Source organism: Tachypleus tridentatus, chromosome 6 (assembly GCF_004210375.1).
Source record: "Tachypleus tridentatus isolate NWPU-2018 chromosome 6, ASM421037v1, whole genome shotgun sequence".
Taxonomy (NCBI): Eukaryota; Metazoa; Arthropoda; class Merostomata; order Xiphosura; family Limulidae; genus Tachypleus; species Tachypleus tridentatus.
In genome coordinates, this window is record NC_134830.1 from 1,579,203 (window position 1) to 1,594,621 (window position 15,419).

The 15,419-nt window shown below is 37.4% G+C and overlaps 1 protein-coding gene across 1 annotated transcript; it reads right to left on the reverse strand.

Annotated features, from left to right (window-relative positions):
* Positions 1-1,311: 1,311 nt before the first annotated feature.
* Positions 1,312-15,051, reverse strand: LOC143251833 (putative fibroblast growth factor 1). The gene is made up of 3 exons (XM_076503080.1): positions 14,895-15,051; positions 8,057-8,163; positions 1,312-2,329 (listed from the first exon to the last, which is right to left on the reverse strand). The coding sequence occupies exons 1-3, from the start codon at positions 14,941-14,943 to the stop codon at positions 2,147-2,149; spliced, it is 339 nt and encodes a 112-aa protein (XP_076359195.1). The 5' UTR covers positions 14,944-15,051; the 3' UTR covers positions 1,312-2,146.
* Positions 15,052-15,419: the final 368 nt, after the last annotated feature.

Below are 15,419 nucleotides of genomic sequence, written 5' to 3' on the forward strand. Positions count from 1 at the left end.
CACTGTCCACCTTAGACATGTTCGTAGTATTTTAAAAGCCATTAATCTTTTTAATGTTATTTAAGTGTTTTAATTTATACATTAGACATTTTAATGTGATCCCCTTTAAGAATAAAAGTACATCTAGTTCGATATGAAATTAAAAAGTGGCCGTAACGTTAAATAACTCGAAACCAGTACTGGAAAGGCCAACTTCAGGTGACTAACGCTGATGTTTGAACTTATCCGCTAATAATCCTAGCGAGTTATGATAATTAGAATTATGCTACACAAAGTCCTTATACTCTGTAGTTATACTGAAGACTAGATCTGATTTAATGTTATTTATGTTTTTAATTCAAATATTCAACTTTGTTTTCTTTTACCTTAATTTCCTTTTAAGGATTTTACTTTAATTTTAACTTTTTACCGAATGTTCGACGCAGATAGTCTAGTTGCTAAAACAGCAAACCAAACAACCAACTTTATTAATCCAACGTCATGGAGGATGTGTGTTTCTTATAACAAAGCCACAATGGTCTATCTGTTGAGTCCACCGAGAAGAATCGAACCACTGATTTTAGCGTTCTAAATTTTACCGTTAGTGTTGTAGACTTACCGCTGTACCACCGAGGGACCCTCATGGAGAGGATATAAACAGAAATTCATAATATGTCAAAACTTCTCACTGTATCTATCTGGATAATAAAGAAATATTAGTTAAAGGTAATTACTTGAGATAGCCTCCCGCTAGCACAGCGGTAAGTCTATGGATTTACAAGAGGTATTAAATAACCCTTGCATCTGACAGTCCTACCAATTCAAGAGGTATTAAATAACCCTTGCATCTGACAGTCCTACCAATTCAAGAGGTATTAAATAACCCTTGCATCTGACAGTCCTACCAATTCAAGAGGTATTAAATAACCCTTGCATCTGACAGTCCTACCAATTCAAGAGGTATTAAATAACCATTGCATCTGACAGTCCTACCAATTCAAGAGGCATTAAATAACCCTTGCATCTGACAATTCTACTGTTCAACAGGTCATTCTGTTGTACTAAGTTTTTTTATTTCATTATTTTATTACTCTGTCAACAATCAAAGTTCAGGTGCACAATATTAGGTTATATACAATAATATAATGACAAGTCAGCAGACACAGTTTACATGAAACATTTATATATTTATGTTGAGGTAACATGATAAAAAGTTAGCAGAGATAGTTTGGATCACACAATTACATTTAACTAACTTAATGACGAGACAGTTTGGATCAAATGTTTGTATATTTATGTTTATGTAACATAATAACAAGTCAGGAGACACAGTATGGATGAAAAATTTATATATTTATGTTCAAGGAACCCAATGACAAGATTTGCCAATGTTTTCTCATAAGACAGTACAAAGGGAATCATTTTGAATGTGTTCCATCAATAACATAAAGTCCCCACTTGTAGATGTATTTAACAATAACTTAAAGAAAGAAACAAGTTTCTTTATTTAACTGTAATCATAAATCTACAGATAGACAGCATATAAATGACAATTATACACAATTCAGAAAATTATTTAGTACAAATGTTTTGGATTAATCAGTATGGTATAAAGTTTTCACACAAAATATTTACCAAACCTTCGATACTCTGGCACATTGTTCCTTTCATTTTATATCGAACATAATACACAAATTATTTGTATTAACAAGTTGTTGTTTTACATTTAGGACTCATGGAATTTATAGATGTGATTAAAAACAGTCTTTCATACAAATCCCAGGTAGTGTTGAAACAACAGGTACATAGTTGACTCACAAAACCTGGGAAAGGCAGGGTAACAAAGATGTGTGAAGGAAGGAATTATACTTGAGAGAAAAAATATCTGTTAACAGTTCTAGAGTAAAATGCTTTGAATGGCTGTCAGCAGTGGATCCTTATGGCCTCTTAATTAGCTGAAATAATTATTAAGACATAACTTGTGGTAAAAACAGACATCATTGTACACTATTTTAGTTGCTATAGAAATACCTCATTCTTCAGATATTCATTATTTTGCTGGACATCAGTAAACTGAGATAATAATGGCTTCTATCCATCATATGTAAACCTTGACAACACTGGGCTACAACAGGATAATGGAACAGGATATTCTGTAGATATATCTTCAACTGGGTGATTGCTTCAGCCACATGGTGGCTCTCTGCCTTGACCTTGTTTTGTGACCTTTTTTTGGTTTTCCGTTTTTCCTTATCCCAAGATACCACTTGTGGTATTTCTTAGACTCGTACTGGAAGTAATCAGACTCAAAGTTTTCAATGAAAAGTACTTCATCGGAGTTAGGATTGTCCTGAGATAAATAAAAACACATAATGAAACGTTTGTAGGTATAGAGAGGGAAACAAAAATGGCTAAACCTTTCAGAATGTGCAATAGTTAAGATTATAGCTGTTTTACTAACTGAAAGTACAATTATTCTCCGAAATTATTTTCCAGAAACAAGGGTCAATCACACATGACAAGCATTAAACACAAGTACAACACAGATCTGTTTCACAAACCATGACATTAACTCTACAATTTAACATTTATTTTCTAGCTTTAGTAGCACTAGTTTCATTTGTTAATAAGAGTTTGATGAACTCATTACCTTTATCAAGGAAACATAAAACAAACATTCATAAAATGATATTTGAACAATGTTACACGTGCAGTATCATGTTTAAAAATGATCCAACAGTCGACCTCAATTTGAAAACATTAGATGTTTCATCATAATAAAAATACAAACCACTAGAATGGTACCCTGGTGATGTTAAAAGGGTTGAATAATGAAATTCTAACAATATTCTAATACAATTCACATGATTTTCTAACTAGCATGGCCAAATTTTCCAAGAATTATAACCACAACCAAAGTTTTGTTTTCCTGTGGTTCTACTAAAACACTCATTACATGGAACATTCATGGTTATATAACTGATTTGTTGTACAAAACATGTTAAAAAAACTCAGATGACCACTTATCTAGAATACAAACATATACAGCTGGAGTACATGTGGTAATGTTGACATGAAAGCCAAATGTTACTAACATGAAGTGAGTGAACCATGTGCCAGGTTAATATGACTCCTAAGTTACTGCCAGTTCATCAATATTACCAGAAGTAAAGCTGATTTCTTCCTAAAGCTTCCACTTCTTGCTGAACTGTACTCAAGTCCAGGCATCATCAGTTACTATGTTTCTTCTCACCAGTTGAATCCAGCAGACACATCTATCAGATGAACAATTTGACAATTCACAACTTCAGAAGTGTCACAGAATTCAAGATACCATTCTCATACTGTATGACATTCATAGTACAGTGATATCTACTGCTGATGTGTTGTCCACTAGCTGCTCAACTGTTAAATATATTAGGAACCACATACTGTTAGAAGTTTCTTGAAAAGTTTACTGGATCCAGTATTCTTCCCTTGGTGTGAATTTTTGTATATGATGGTGGGATCTCCTAGAGAAGGTTCTGTTCTTTCAGTTTACCTCCTATGAGATCTAAACATTCACCTTGTGAAGGGGAGGAGAGGACCCTAGTGGTTGAGGAGTCTAACCTGAACATGCTACTTTGGCCTTAAATTCCTATAGACAGGAATCTTTGAGGTGGCCCCAAGGGTCAATCAGCTGGCCCACTTTGCCTAGTTCAACTGAGTACCAGTGTTGGACGTTCTCAACAGGTGTTGTGGACATCGTATCTGATGCTGATGTTTGGGAATAGTGCTCACGAAACCCTGGCATTGCTGCAGTGTCCTTGTTTGGCACTGTTGTGTGTCCCCTCGTAAGGCTCCATGTTGGGTGGGGTCAATGGGCATCAAAATATTCTTTCTTTATGATGGATCCCCAATTAAAAATAAAAATAGATCATAGGTAAAGTACCATGACTCAAAAATTCTGAGCAGCAATCTTCAACTTCTTCAACACCTGTACCTCGTATTCTGATATTACATTCTTCATCAGACAAACCTGAAGGCAAATGTCTCCCTTTTGTTTTTTATTCAGAAGGGACTAAAGGGGCTTGCTGGCTCTTCTAAGTCCGACAAAAAGTTACGTTCTGGGGACATTTTGGTGGAAACATTCACTCCTAAACACAGTGAACTCCTCTTGCATTTGAAGGCCATTGGGGATACACTCATTAAAGTTATTCCCCATGCTACTTTGAATTCGCCATGAGGACTTATTAATGAAAGAGATTTGAAGAACATCCTCGAGTTATAAATCCTTGTTGTCCAAAGGAGTTTCTCCAGTGAGGCATGTCTCCACTTGCAAAGATGGAATTATGATGCCAACCAATTTTCTAATTTTGACGTTTGCTTCACCATGGCCGCCTACCACCATAAAGACAGGTTATCTAAATTGCAAAGTATGGCCATATATTCCAAACCCTCTGAAATTTTCCAATTTTAGCTGTTCAGTCACTCAAGGATATCATGTTGTGGTTCCTTGGTGTGTGCTTGTTGTGGTGGCAAGGACCATGTTGTTTATGAGTGTGAAATAGACTCTCATTGTGTTAACTGTAGTGGAACTCACCCATCTTACTTTTGTTTATACCCTAGATATTGGAATAAAAAGAGGTACAACGTTTGAAAATGGTTCACAACATTTCTTGCCCCAAAGCTCGAAAGTTACTGTCCACCACCCGTCTAAGACATATACTGCTGCACTCCAGTCCTCTGCTACAATGGAAGACCAGACAAATCTCTCTGTGCCTCCAAAAGAATCGTTTTCAAACCACATGAAAAGTCTGTTGCCCTCCATAGTTATGAAAGTTGATGAGTCGACATCAACACTCATCTCTGTCCCTACCATTCCTTCCAGTAGATCCCTAGATCCACTTCCTTTGGTTCCAGGTTTGGGTATTTCCTTGGGCCCACCTTCTTCTTTGATCCCAAGATGTAGAACAATTATTCGTTCATGCCTTCTGAAACCTACATATACAGTCACCTTTCAGCAGGTTTCTTTGTACAGAAATGACAAGTTGTATGATGAATGGGTGCATGGAGGGGTGACACTGCTGGTCGATTGGCATGTGATCACCCTGTCTTTGCCACTTAGCACACCCTTGGAGGTAGTAACCATCAGAGTTTCCTTGGGTCGTACCATCACTGTTTGTTCTTTCCATCTGTCTCCTGGAAACACCTATGATCAATCAGACTTTGTTGTTCTCGTTGAACAGTTGCTATCTCCCTTTTTAATCATTTTAACGGACATAATACTATTACTATTGATAGAAGGGAGTCGCACCATAGAGCATATGCTCTCGGACCACAACTCTTCTCTTTTCAGTACTGGTATTTATACATACTTTTATGCACCTGGTCATTCTTGTAATGCTATTAATTTCTCAGTCTGCTCCCTCTTCACTTTTCCTGGAAGGCTGACAGTAACCCCTGGAGCAGTGATCATTATCCTGTCATTTTGAGAGAGACTGATCATGGCCAATGCCACTTGACCCAGGGGACCTGGTGGAAGTTGGACCAGGCTAATTGGCCCTCTTTCACTGGTCTCTTAGAAATTGATTCTGCCATTGTCTGTAAGTCATCGATAGACGACTGAGTGGCAGCAGTGACCGAGTGTACTATCCAGGCAGCTTATCAATGTATTCTTAAAACCTCAACACTTTTTCCACAGTATCCTCGTCCGTATGAAATCCTGCCCACCACATGGCACAGAAGGCTCAAAAACGGGTCTGGGATACCTTTCGTAGGTATCCCACACTTTCAAACCGTATCACTATTCAATGGGCCCGTGCAAATGCTCGGCAGGTACAATGTCAAACCCAGAAGGAATCTTGGATTACATTCACAATTAGCATCTCTTCTACCACCAGTTCCATAAGGGACAAGATTTGGAAGGTTAGTGGGCAGTATACTTCTGTCCCCCCTTATGATTTTGCTCTCTGATGGCCAGGAAGTAGCTGATACTCAGAGCATCGCCAATACTCTAGGTGAAAGCTTTTGCTATTTATCTAACACTTCTACTTTATCCTCCACCTTCTTAGCCATCAAGACTCGGGCAGAGCGATCACCTCTTTACTTTCGAGCTGATCCTCTCTCTGACTATAATTGCCACTGGTGAAATTCAAACTGGCCCTTCATCGGTCGGACCTCATGATACACACTACGAGAAGCTGCATCATCTCTTTCTTGCTTATTTTGCTATTCTTCTCGTTGTGTTTAACTGGATCTGGCAGGAGAATGCTTTCTCTAAGCCTGAGAAGGATCTCAAGATTCCTTCAAACTATAGTCCAATTGCTTTGACAAGCTGTCTCTAAGACCATAGAGAAGATGGTTAATGTTTGGTTCCTCAAATCAAATTATTCTCGCCAACCAAGTGTGTATCCTGACAACAGCACTCTACCATGAACAGCCTGATTTAACTTGAAATGTCAGTCAGAGAAGCCTTTCTCAAACGACATTGTCTGTCAGTATTATTTCACCTTGATAAAATTTACGTCATAATATTCCACATGTTACGGTCTTGCCGTCTCAACACAGGTTTACCCCTAACACTGGACAATGTCACTGGCAATGATGACATTGTCCCTTTACAAATTTGTTTTAGTTTTCTGAGGATCATTGATCTTTTAATGCTATTTAAGTTTTTAATTTATAAATTAAACCTTTTTTAAGGTGACTCCTTTTAGGAATTACAGCACAACGATAAGGAATTAGAAAACAGTCGTAACGTCAGAACTGGAAAGGTAAACTTCAGGTGTCTAACACTAATGTTTGTATTTACCTGTTAGTTATCCTGGTGAGATATGATAATCACAATTATGCTACAGATAATCCTTTACAACTTTTATTACTGTATTCTTTGTTATTTAAGCAGAATATTCGTGATGAAACTGTAGGCAGAATATTCGTGATGAAACTGTAGACAGAATATTCGTGATGAAACTGTAGACAGAATATTCGTGATGAAACTGTAGACAGAGTATTCGTGATGAAACTGTAGACAGAATATTCGTGATGAAACTGTAGACAGAATATTCGTGATGAAACTGTAGACAGAATATTCGTGATGAAACTGTAGACAGAATATTCGTGATGAAACTGTAGACAGAATATTCGTGATGAAACTGTAGACAGAATATTCGTGATGAAACTGTAGGCAGAATATTCGTGATGAAGAATATTCGTGATGAAACTGTAGGCAGAATATTCGTGATGAAACTGTAGACAGAATATTCGTGATGAAACTGTAGACAGAATATTCATGATGAAACTGTAGACAGAATATTCATGATGAAACTGAAGACGAAAAGCGGAAGACTTTCGAAACGTCATCCTCTACACTTGTGTCTCCACAACAGGAAGTTGTCGTCCATTCTACAAAGTTTCATCATTGTATTACTGTAGTTTTGTTTTCTTACCGCTGTAGACTAAATGTAAAAATTGGATTCAATGTTATTTATGTTTTCTACTCATAAATTAAACTATTTTGTTTTAACATGATTCTTTTTATGAATGTTGATAATTTTGCTTTAACGTTTTACCGGTTGTTTGGAGCACACAGCATAGTTGCTTTGCGTCATTAAACGCCAAACAGCCAACCAACAAACCAGGATTCTAGGCGATCAATTGTACTGATGGTCTGACAATGCGATGACCTCACTTGTAGCCACTGTATAACGGCGTATGTTTGACAAACTTGTCACATAACTATTGCTTTCCACGTCACTGAAGTAAACAAATGTCTTATTTATGGTCATTACATTATGAACTTGAATTTCTTAAAACTCTGCTATTCTTAAAATTTCTAACATTGGGTATCTTCAATTTTATATGAAGCTGAAATACATCATTAGGCCACACGAGTGGTGAAATAACATATGAAATGCACACATTAAACCACAGAAATGGTAAACAAACACATGACTGGACTCGGGAATATCACCGATACGTTTTAATGGAAACTATGAATTTCCCTATATTGTTTTGACTAATATAAAAATCACAATTTAAGAAACCAGTGTGGGTCATAGAGCATCACCAAAACACAGATATCGTGACCTGTTACCTGTGCATATAGATTTCCATTTTCATTCATAGCCACATACTTTCCTGCTGTTGTTCCTCTAATTTTCACTCCTTCTCCGTTAGGCGTCAGAGAGACCGAAAAGGTTCCTACCATAGAAAAAAATTTGTCAGTAAGAAACATAAAACCGAATAAGCTAAGTTTATCCAGCTAATTACAAATAGTTGTTTGAAAATTGTATAGAATATTACCATTAACAGAGCTAATGACGTCACTGTTTGATATAAAACATACCTCACTGATTCAGATGAATACAATGAATTAGGATGATAAACAGAAACAATAATATCGGATACAACATTTCACCCTTATGACACCGTTTGTAGTAAGTGTGTTAAACACTCAAAGTGAATAAACAGCAGTTCTTGATTTTAAATTACTAGCCAGAATAAATGGAAACAGCCAAAAGCACCTGCCGCCACACAGGCTTTCTACAGCTCTTCCAACCGCACTATGGCACTAATAAAGTTATTACTCAACCACCGTGAAAATGCATTTTGTTTTCTGCAACACCACATCATGAAGCGTTTTGCTTTTGATTTACTGCTCCATAAGCTAACACTGATCACTTACAGCCGAACAAGTTTAGTTGGTTTTGAATTTCACGCAAAGCTACACGAGGGCTATCTGCGCTAGCCATTCCTAGTTTAGCAGTGTAAGACTAAATGGAAGGCAGCTAGTTATCACCATCCAACTCCAACTCTTGGGCTACTATTTTATCAGCAATAGTGGGATTAACCGTCACATATAATGCCTCCCAATGGCTGAAAGGGCAAGCATGTTTGGTGTGACCGGTATTCGAACCCGCAACCCTCAGATTGGGAGTCGAGTGCCCCAACAACTCTAGCCTAGTAAGAGGCAAAATGAGCTACACGGAAAGTTAAAACGCTATATGAAAGACTGAATAGAATATTTCCCGGAGATCATAACAACTCACTACAACTTTTGTACTACTTAGCTGTTGTACACTTAAACAGAGTTCATCATTTAATTATTATTGTTCTACCTAATAAATATGTCATCGAAAATATTATTTCATACACAAAATCAATCAACAGATGTTAACAAGGGCAATGACGTCATATTACTACTGCAATATTAACCCTACTAGTGTAAAACCACACCAATTTGATCTAAGTATAGGCAACATGTCTGCAACACTGCGTAAAATCCTTTTATGATCATTCTTGGGTAGTGTGAGAAGAAAAGACATGTTTTCATTGACCACAGCTTGTCGGGATACGATGTGGTTTTAGTTAAAGAATCTCTGGTCAACAGCTTGTCGGGATACGATATGGTTTTAGTTAAAGAATCTCTGGTCAACAGCTTGTCGGGATACGATATGGTTTTAGTTAAAGAATCCCTGGTCAGCAGCTTGTCGGGATATGATATGGTTTTAGTTAAAGAATCTCTGGTCAACAGCTTGTCGGGATACGATATGGTTTTAGTTAAAGAATTCTTGGTCAACAGCTTGTCGGGATACGATGTAGTTTTAGTTAAAGAATCCCTGGTTAGCAGCTTGTCGGGATATGATATGATTTTAGTTAAAGAATCCTTGGTTAGCAGCTTGTCGGGATACGATATAGTTTTTGTTAAAGAATCCCTGGTTAGCAGCTTGTCGGGATACGATATAGTTTTAGTTAAAGAATCCTTGGTTAGCAGCTTGTCGGGATATGATATGATTTTAAAGAGTTCCTAGTGAAATTTTTTTTTTCGTTCAAGCTAAACGAGTTAGTTTAGCTTCTTTCAAAACTCTAATTAATCGATACATAAATGTTGTTTCTGATAAAGTAATTTATATTAATGGTTAATTCATTGTAAGCGATACTTGACATGTACGTAATCGTTCTCAACTTTAGAGACCTATTTTCTTGCTTTGTTTTAATAATCTGTAAAATTACTCTTCTGATGTTCTTGTCTTCCCTTTATCAAGTGTAAACATTCGCTTTTATTGTTAACATTTGATAAGGATTTTGGTTCTGTAGGACAATAACCCAACTGGCAGGCTAAAATAAATTAAAACACATGCTTCACTCACATGTATCTTCGTTTGTTGTTCCATACCTGGTGTAGCGTCTCGACATTCAATTCGCTACGTGATATTTGGGACTAACTGATTTGTTTACTATACAGTAATCTGTCATCGTGATAAAAAGATAAATAAATTGGTGTTAAATTCATTTAAAACATTGCTTCACATGAACTCAGAATACGCTGGATGACTAGCAGGTGGAATGGTTCATTGCTTCACGTGAACTCAGAATACGCTGGACAATTAGCAGGTGGAATGGTTCATTGCTTCACGTGAACTCAGAATATGCTGGACGATTAGCAGCTGGAATGGTTCATTGCTTCACGTGAACTCAGAATACGCTGGACGACTAGCAGGTGGAATGGTTCAGAGATTAACGGGAAAGTAATGTTTTGTTTTTGAATTTCGCACAAAGCTACTCGAGGGCTATCTGTGCCAGCCGTCCCTATTTTAGCTGTGTAAGGCTAGAGGAAAGGCAACTAGTCATCACCACCCACCGCCAGCTCTTGGGCTACTCTTTTACCAACGAATAGTGAGATTGACCATAACAATATAACGCCCCTAAGGCTGAAAGGACGAGCATGTGCTTGGCTCTTTATTTAATTATGAATTAATAATCTGGGACGGCTGTTCTCAATTAGTTGTGGTGAGAAAGTCAGAAACCAACAAAATAGCGTGTGGTACAAATCAGTAAGGCAATTATTTCTGACAAGTATCAAGTACTGTTGTTTTTTTCCTGTAATAATACACCGACGAGAATCCAACCAGGAACATTTCGTTCGTAAACCTACCACTGATCTTTCAGTGGGTAGAAGATATGATATATTGTTAGTGTTTTCTTAGTGCAAATCTACACAACGAAGTATCCCTGGTCTGTTCACCACGGAGAATCGAACCTATGGAAGAGGGGGGTAGATAAGTATTACACTATATACAGAGTACAGTGACAGTAGGAACACACGTGGTTAAATTTTATCTCCAATGCGCATGCGTATATTTGAAAAGTAGAAAGAGTTTAAGTGAATAAACAGAGACTGGGCAGCACCCTCTGGCTATCAATCGCTGAGCCTCTGGGTCGCCATCTATGAAACATTAAGTTAATTATAATCGGTCGGCTATATGTGGATTGACAGTATGAACAACTTTTTACTCATGGAAACTTGACTAACAATAACAGTATGAACAACTTTTTACTCATGGAAACTTGACTAACAATAACAGTATGAACAGCTTTTTACTCATGGAAACTTGACTAACAATAACAGTATGAACAACTTTTTACTCATGGAAACTTGACTAACAATAACAGTATGAACAACTTTTTACTCATGGAAACTTGACTAACAATAACAGTATGAACAGCTTTTTACTCATGGAAACTTGACTAACAATAACAGTATGAACAACTTTTTACTCATGGAAACTTGACTGACAATAACAGTATGAACAGCTTTTTACTCATGGAAACTTGACTAACAATAACAGTATGAACAACTTTTTACTCATGGAAACTTGACTAACAATAACTGTATGAACAACTTTTTACTCATGGAAACTTGACTAACAATAACAGTATGAACAACTTTTTACTCATGGAAACTTGACTAACAATAACAGTATGAACAACTTTTTACTCATGGAAACTTGACTAACAATAACAGTATGAACCACTTTTTACTCATGGAAACTTGACTAACAATAACAGTATGAACAACTTTTTACTCATGGAAACTTGACTAAAAATAACAGTATGAACAACATTTTACTCATGGAAACTTGACTAACAATAACAGTATGAACAACTTTTTACTCATGGAAACTTGACTAACAATAACAGTATGAACAACTTTTTACTCATGGAAACTTGACTAACAATAACATGAACAACTTATCAACTTGTACACAAAGTTTAACGTTGTATCAACAACTCGCATCATTTGATATTTGTTAATTTAGTTTAAAGTTTTACTAAAGGATATAAACGTGAAGTACACGAGAGAACAAATGACCAATCAATGTTTTGTATTCTACTTTTAAAATTCACACATTTTCTATCCAACAATTTATTTATAACTTGAAGAACATAAACAGTTAAAAAGATACTTTAAATATTGGTAATCTATACCGAATGGTTCTTAACATTACCGAGAACTAATAAACAAATTTACTCTTTGTTATGTAATACTAATATATAACAATATACATACTAAATATATTATAGAAACTTGTATAATGTACATATAAATGACTTAAGTCCGTGTAATAATACAATAAAATGTGCACATGTAAAACAGAAAGCTGAGTGCTGATAACGTAGGTTTAGGAAACTGCTCTTTACCATTTTGTTTTTTAACTTTCAACGTAAAGAAATTATTGCATATTTTATGTCCACCGTTGGGCGGCGCTCCATACAAAATGAAAACTTTCCATGATAAAATATGGGAAAATGTCCAGTATTACACGTGATGCGTCTTGTCTGTTGCATTGATGTCAGTTTCCGACAGCCAAAGAGAAGGTTCGTTGAAATTCTAATATCTGACCAAAGGTCGCACACCTGGGTCAGCTGGTACAAGTGTAATAAAGTGCAAGAGAAAAGAAATAAAAACCACCAAAAGAAACGAATCTGAGTAAAAGATGGTAAAATATAAAGAAGTCAGACATCTGATGTGATCTGGTTGGTCATCCAATCAATACTGATAAAAAAATTCACATCTTTACACTAATACAATGCCAGCAACATCGGTGAGGAATGAATTAGGTCGGGGGGCATTTTAGGGCCTGATTCACTTAAATGGCAGGCTCCACTTACCCTCTCCCACTTTCTAGTAATCTATCAACCAGTTGAAAGGGATCATCCATTTAGTATGTGGCAGCTTTGTAGCATCAACCCTCCAACCTCTTCCCTACGTTCCTTTAAGAAAATGGATCTGAAGCCATTCTCTCTCCAAATGACCAAACGACTGTTATCTGGCTGTAAGGTGAAGTATAAAAAGAAGATTATTCCACGTGTTGTTGACACCGTTAATATAAACAGCAGTTGTCTAAATCAGTGTCTGGTACCTCCACGTGTTAGTTCCCTGGCAGTATTGTTAACACCGTTAATATAAACAGCAGTTGTCTAAATCAGTGTCTGGTACCTCCACGTGATAGTTCCCTGGCAGTATTGTTAACACCGTTAATATAAACGGCAGTTGTCTAAATCAGTGTCTGGTACCTCCACGTGTTAGTTCCATGGCAGTATTGTTAACACCGTTAATATAAACGGCAGTTGTCTAAATCAGTGTCTGGTACCTCCACGTGTTGGTTCCCTGGCAGTATTGTTAACACCGTTAATATAAACAGCAGTTGTCTAAATCAGTGTCTGGTACCTCCACGTGTTGGTTCCCTGGCAGTATTGTTAACACCGTTAATATAAACAGCAGCTGTCTAAATCAGTGTCTGGTACCTCCACGTGTTGGTTCCCTGGCAGTATTGTTAACACCGTTAATATAAACAGCAGCTGTCTAAATCAGTGTCTGGTACCTCCACGTGTTGGTTCCCTGGCAGTATTGTTAACACCGTTAATATAAACAGCAGCTGTCTAAATCAGTGTCTGGTACCTCCACGTGTTGGTTCCCTGGCAGTATTGTTAACACCGTTAATATAAACAGCAGCTGTCTAAATCAGTGTCTGGTACCTCCACGTGTTGGTTCCCTGGCAGTATTGTTAACACCGTCAATATAAACAGCAGCTGTCTAAATCAGTGTCTGGTACCTCCACGTGTTGGTTCCCTGGCAGTATTGTTAACACCGTCAATATAAACAGCAGCTGTCTAAATCAGTGTCTGGTACCTCCACGTGTTGGTTCCCTGGCAGTATTGTTAACACCGTCAATATAAACAGCAGCTGTCTAAATCAGTGTCTGGTATCTCCACGTGTTGGTTCCCTGGCAGTATTGTTAACACCGTTAATATAAACAGCAGCTGTCTAAATCAGTGTCTGGTACCTCCACGTGTTGGTTCCCTGGCAGTATTGTTAACACCGTTAATATAAACAGCAGCTGTCTAAATCAGTGTCTGGTACCTCCACGTGTTGGTTCCCTGGCAGTATTGTTAACACCGTTAATATAAACAGCAGCTGTCTAAATCAGTGTCTGGTATCTCCACGTGTTGGTTCCCTGGCAGTATTGTTAACACCAATATTATAAACAGCAGCTGTTTAAATCAGTGTCTGGTATCTCCACGTGTTGGTTCCCTGGCAGTATTGTTAACACTGTTAATATAAACAGCAGCTGTCTAAATCAGTGTCTCGTATCTCCACGTGTTGGTTCCCTGGCAGTATTGTTAAAACCGTTAACATAAACAAAAAGGGTTTAAATCTGGCACTTTCACATGTTGTTAATACAGCTACTATAAACAGAAAACATCTGATGGTGTCTCGCACTAACTTATCGTTTTGCCGAATTTTACTTTTCTACATTGATGTAACATACACTTAAATCTGACATCTGTTCCAATCTCAACGAAATCAAATAGTGGTCATTTGTCTCAGTTATTATTGGGTCAAGTGGCTGTACCATTACTTTGGAAGCACTTCCACATTCTCCTAACATACAAGATCTTGATACGACTGTCAGGTTTACAAACATCTGATGTTAAGATGAAAACACGGGTCACAGAAAATACAGAAATGAATTATTTGAAAGCGAGAAGTGAGACCCCTCCCCCAAGTTATGTTTTTATTTCAGATCACATGAACGATTAGATGGCTGATGGTTTGTTATTTACAGTAACATTTAATAAACACTCACCATCACCCTGTTTGTTCTTTCTACCGAATATGTTTCCTTCCTTGTCCATAGTCAGGAAGTATCCGTGCTTGTTGTAAAGACGGCTGCAGCTCACCCTACAAGAGCCTTCGTCATCCTGTAATCAAAAACACACGTTCAGAACCCAACACCATAAGTCTGAGATTTTGAAACAGAAACAAGAAGACATATCTTAAAAGGCTGGTACAGTTATGTCACCGTGATTGACTGTTTACTGAAAGGGGGTGGATCATGTCTGCGACCTCTAGTGACCGAACGTTTTCTACAAACTCAGTTCCCCTCCACAGCATGGTTTCATCCACCTTTCCTTTACGTTTTCTACAAACTCAGTTCCCCTCCACCTTTCCCTTACGTTTTCTACAAACTCAGTACCCCTCCACAGCAGGGTTTCATCCACCTTTCCCTTACGTTTTCTACAAACTCAGTTCCCCTCCACTGCAGGGTTTCATCCACCTTTCCCTTACGTTTTCTACAAACTCAGTTCCCCCCACAGCAGGGTTTCATCCA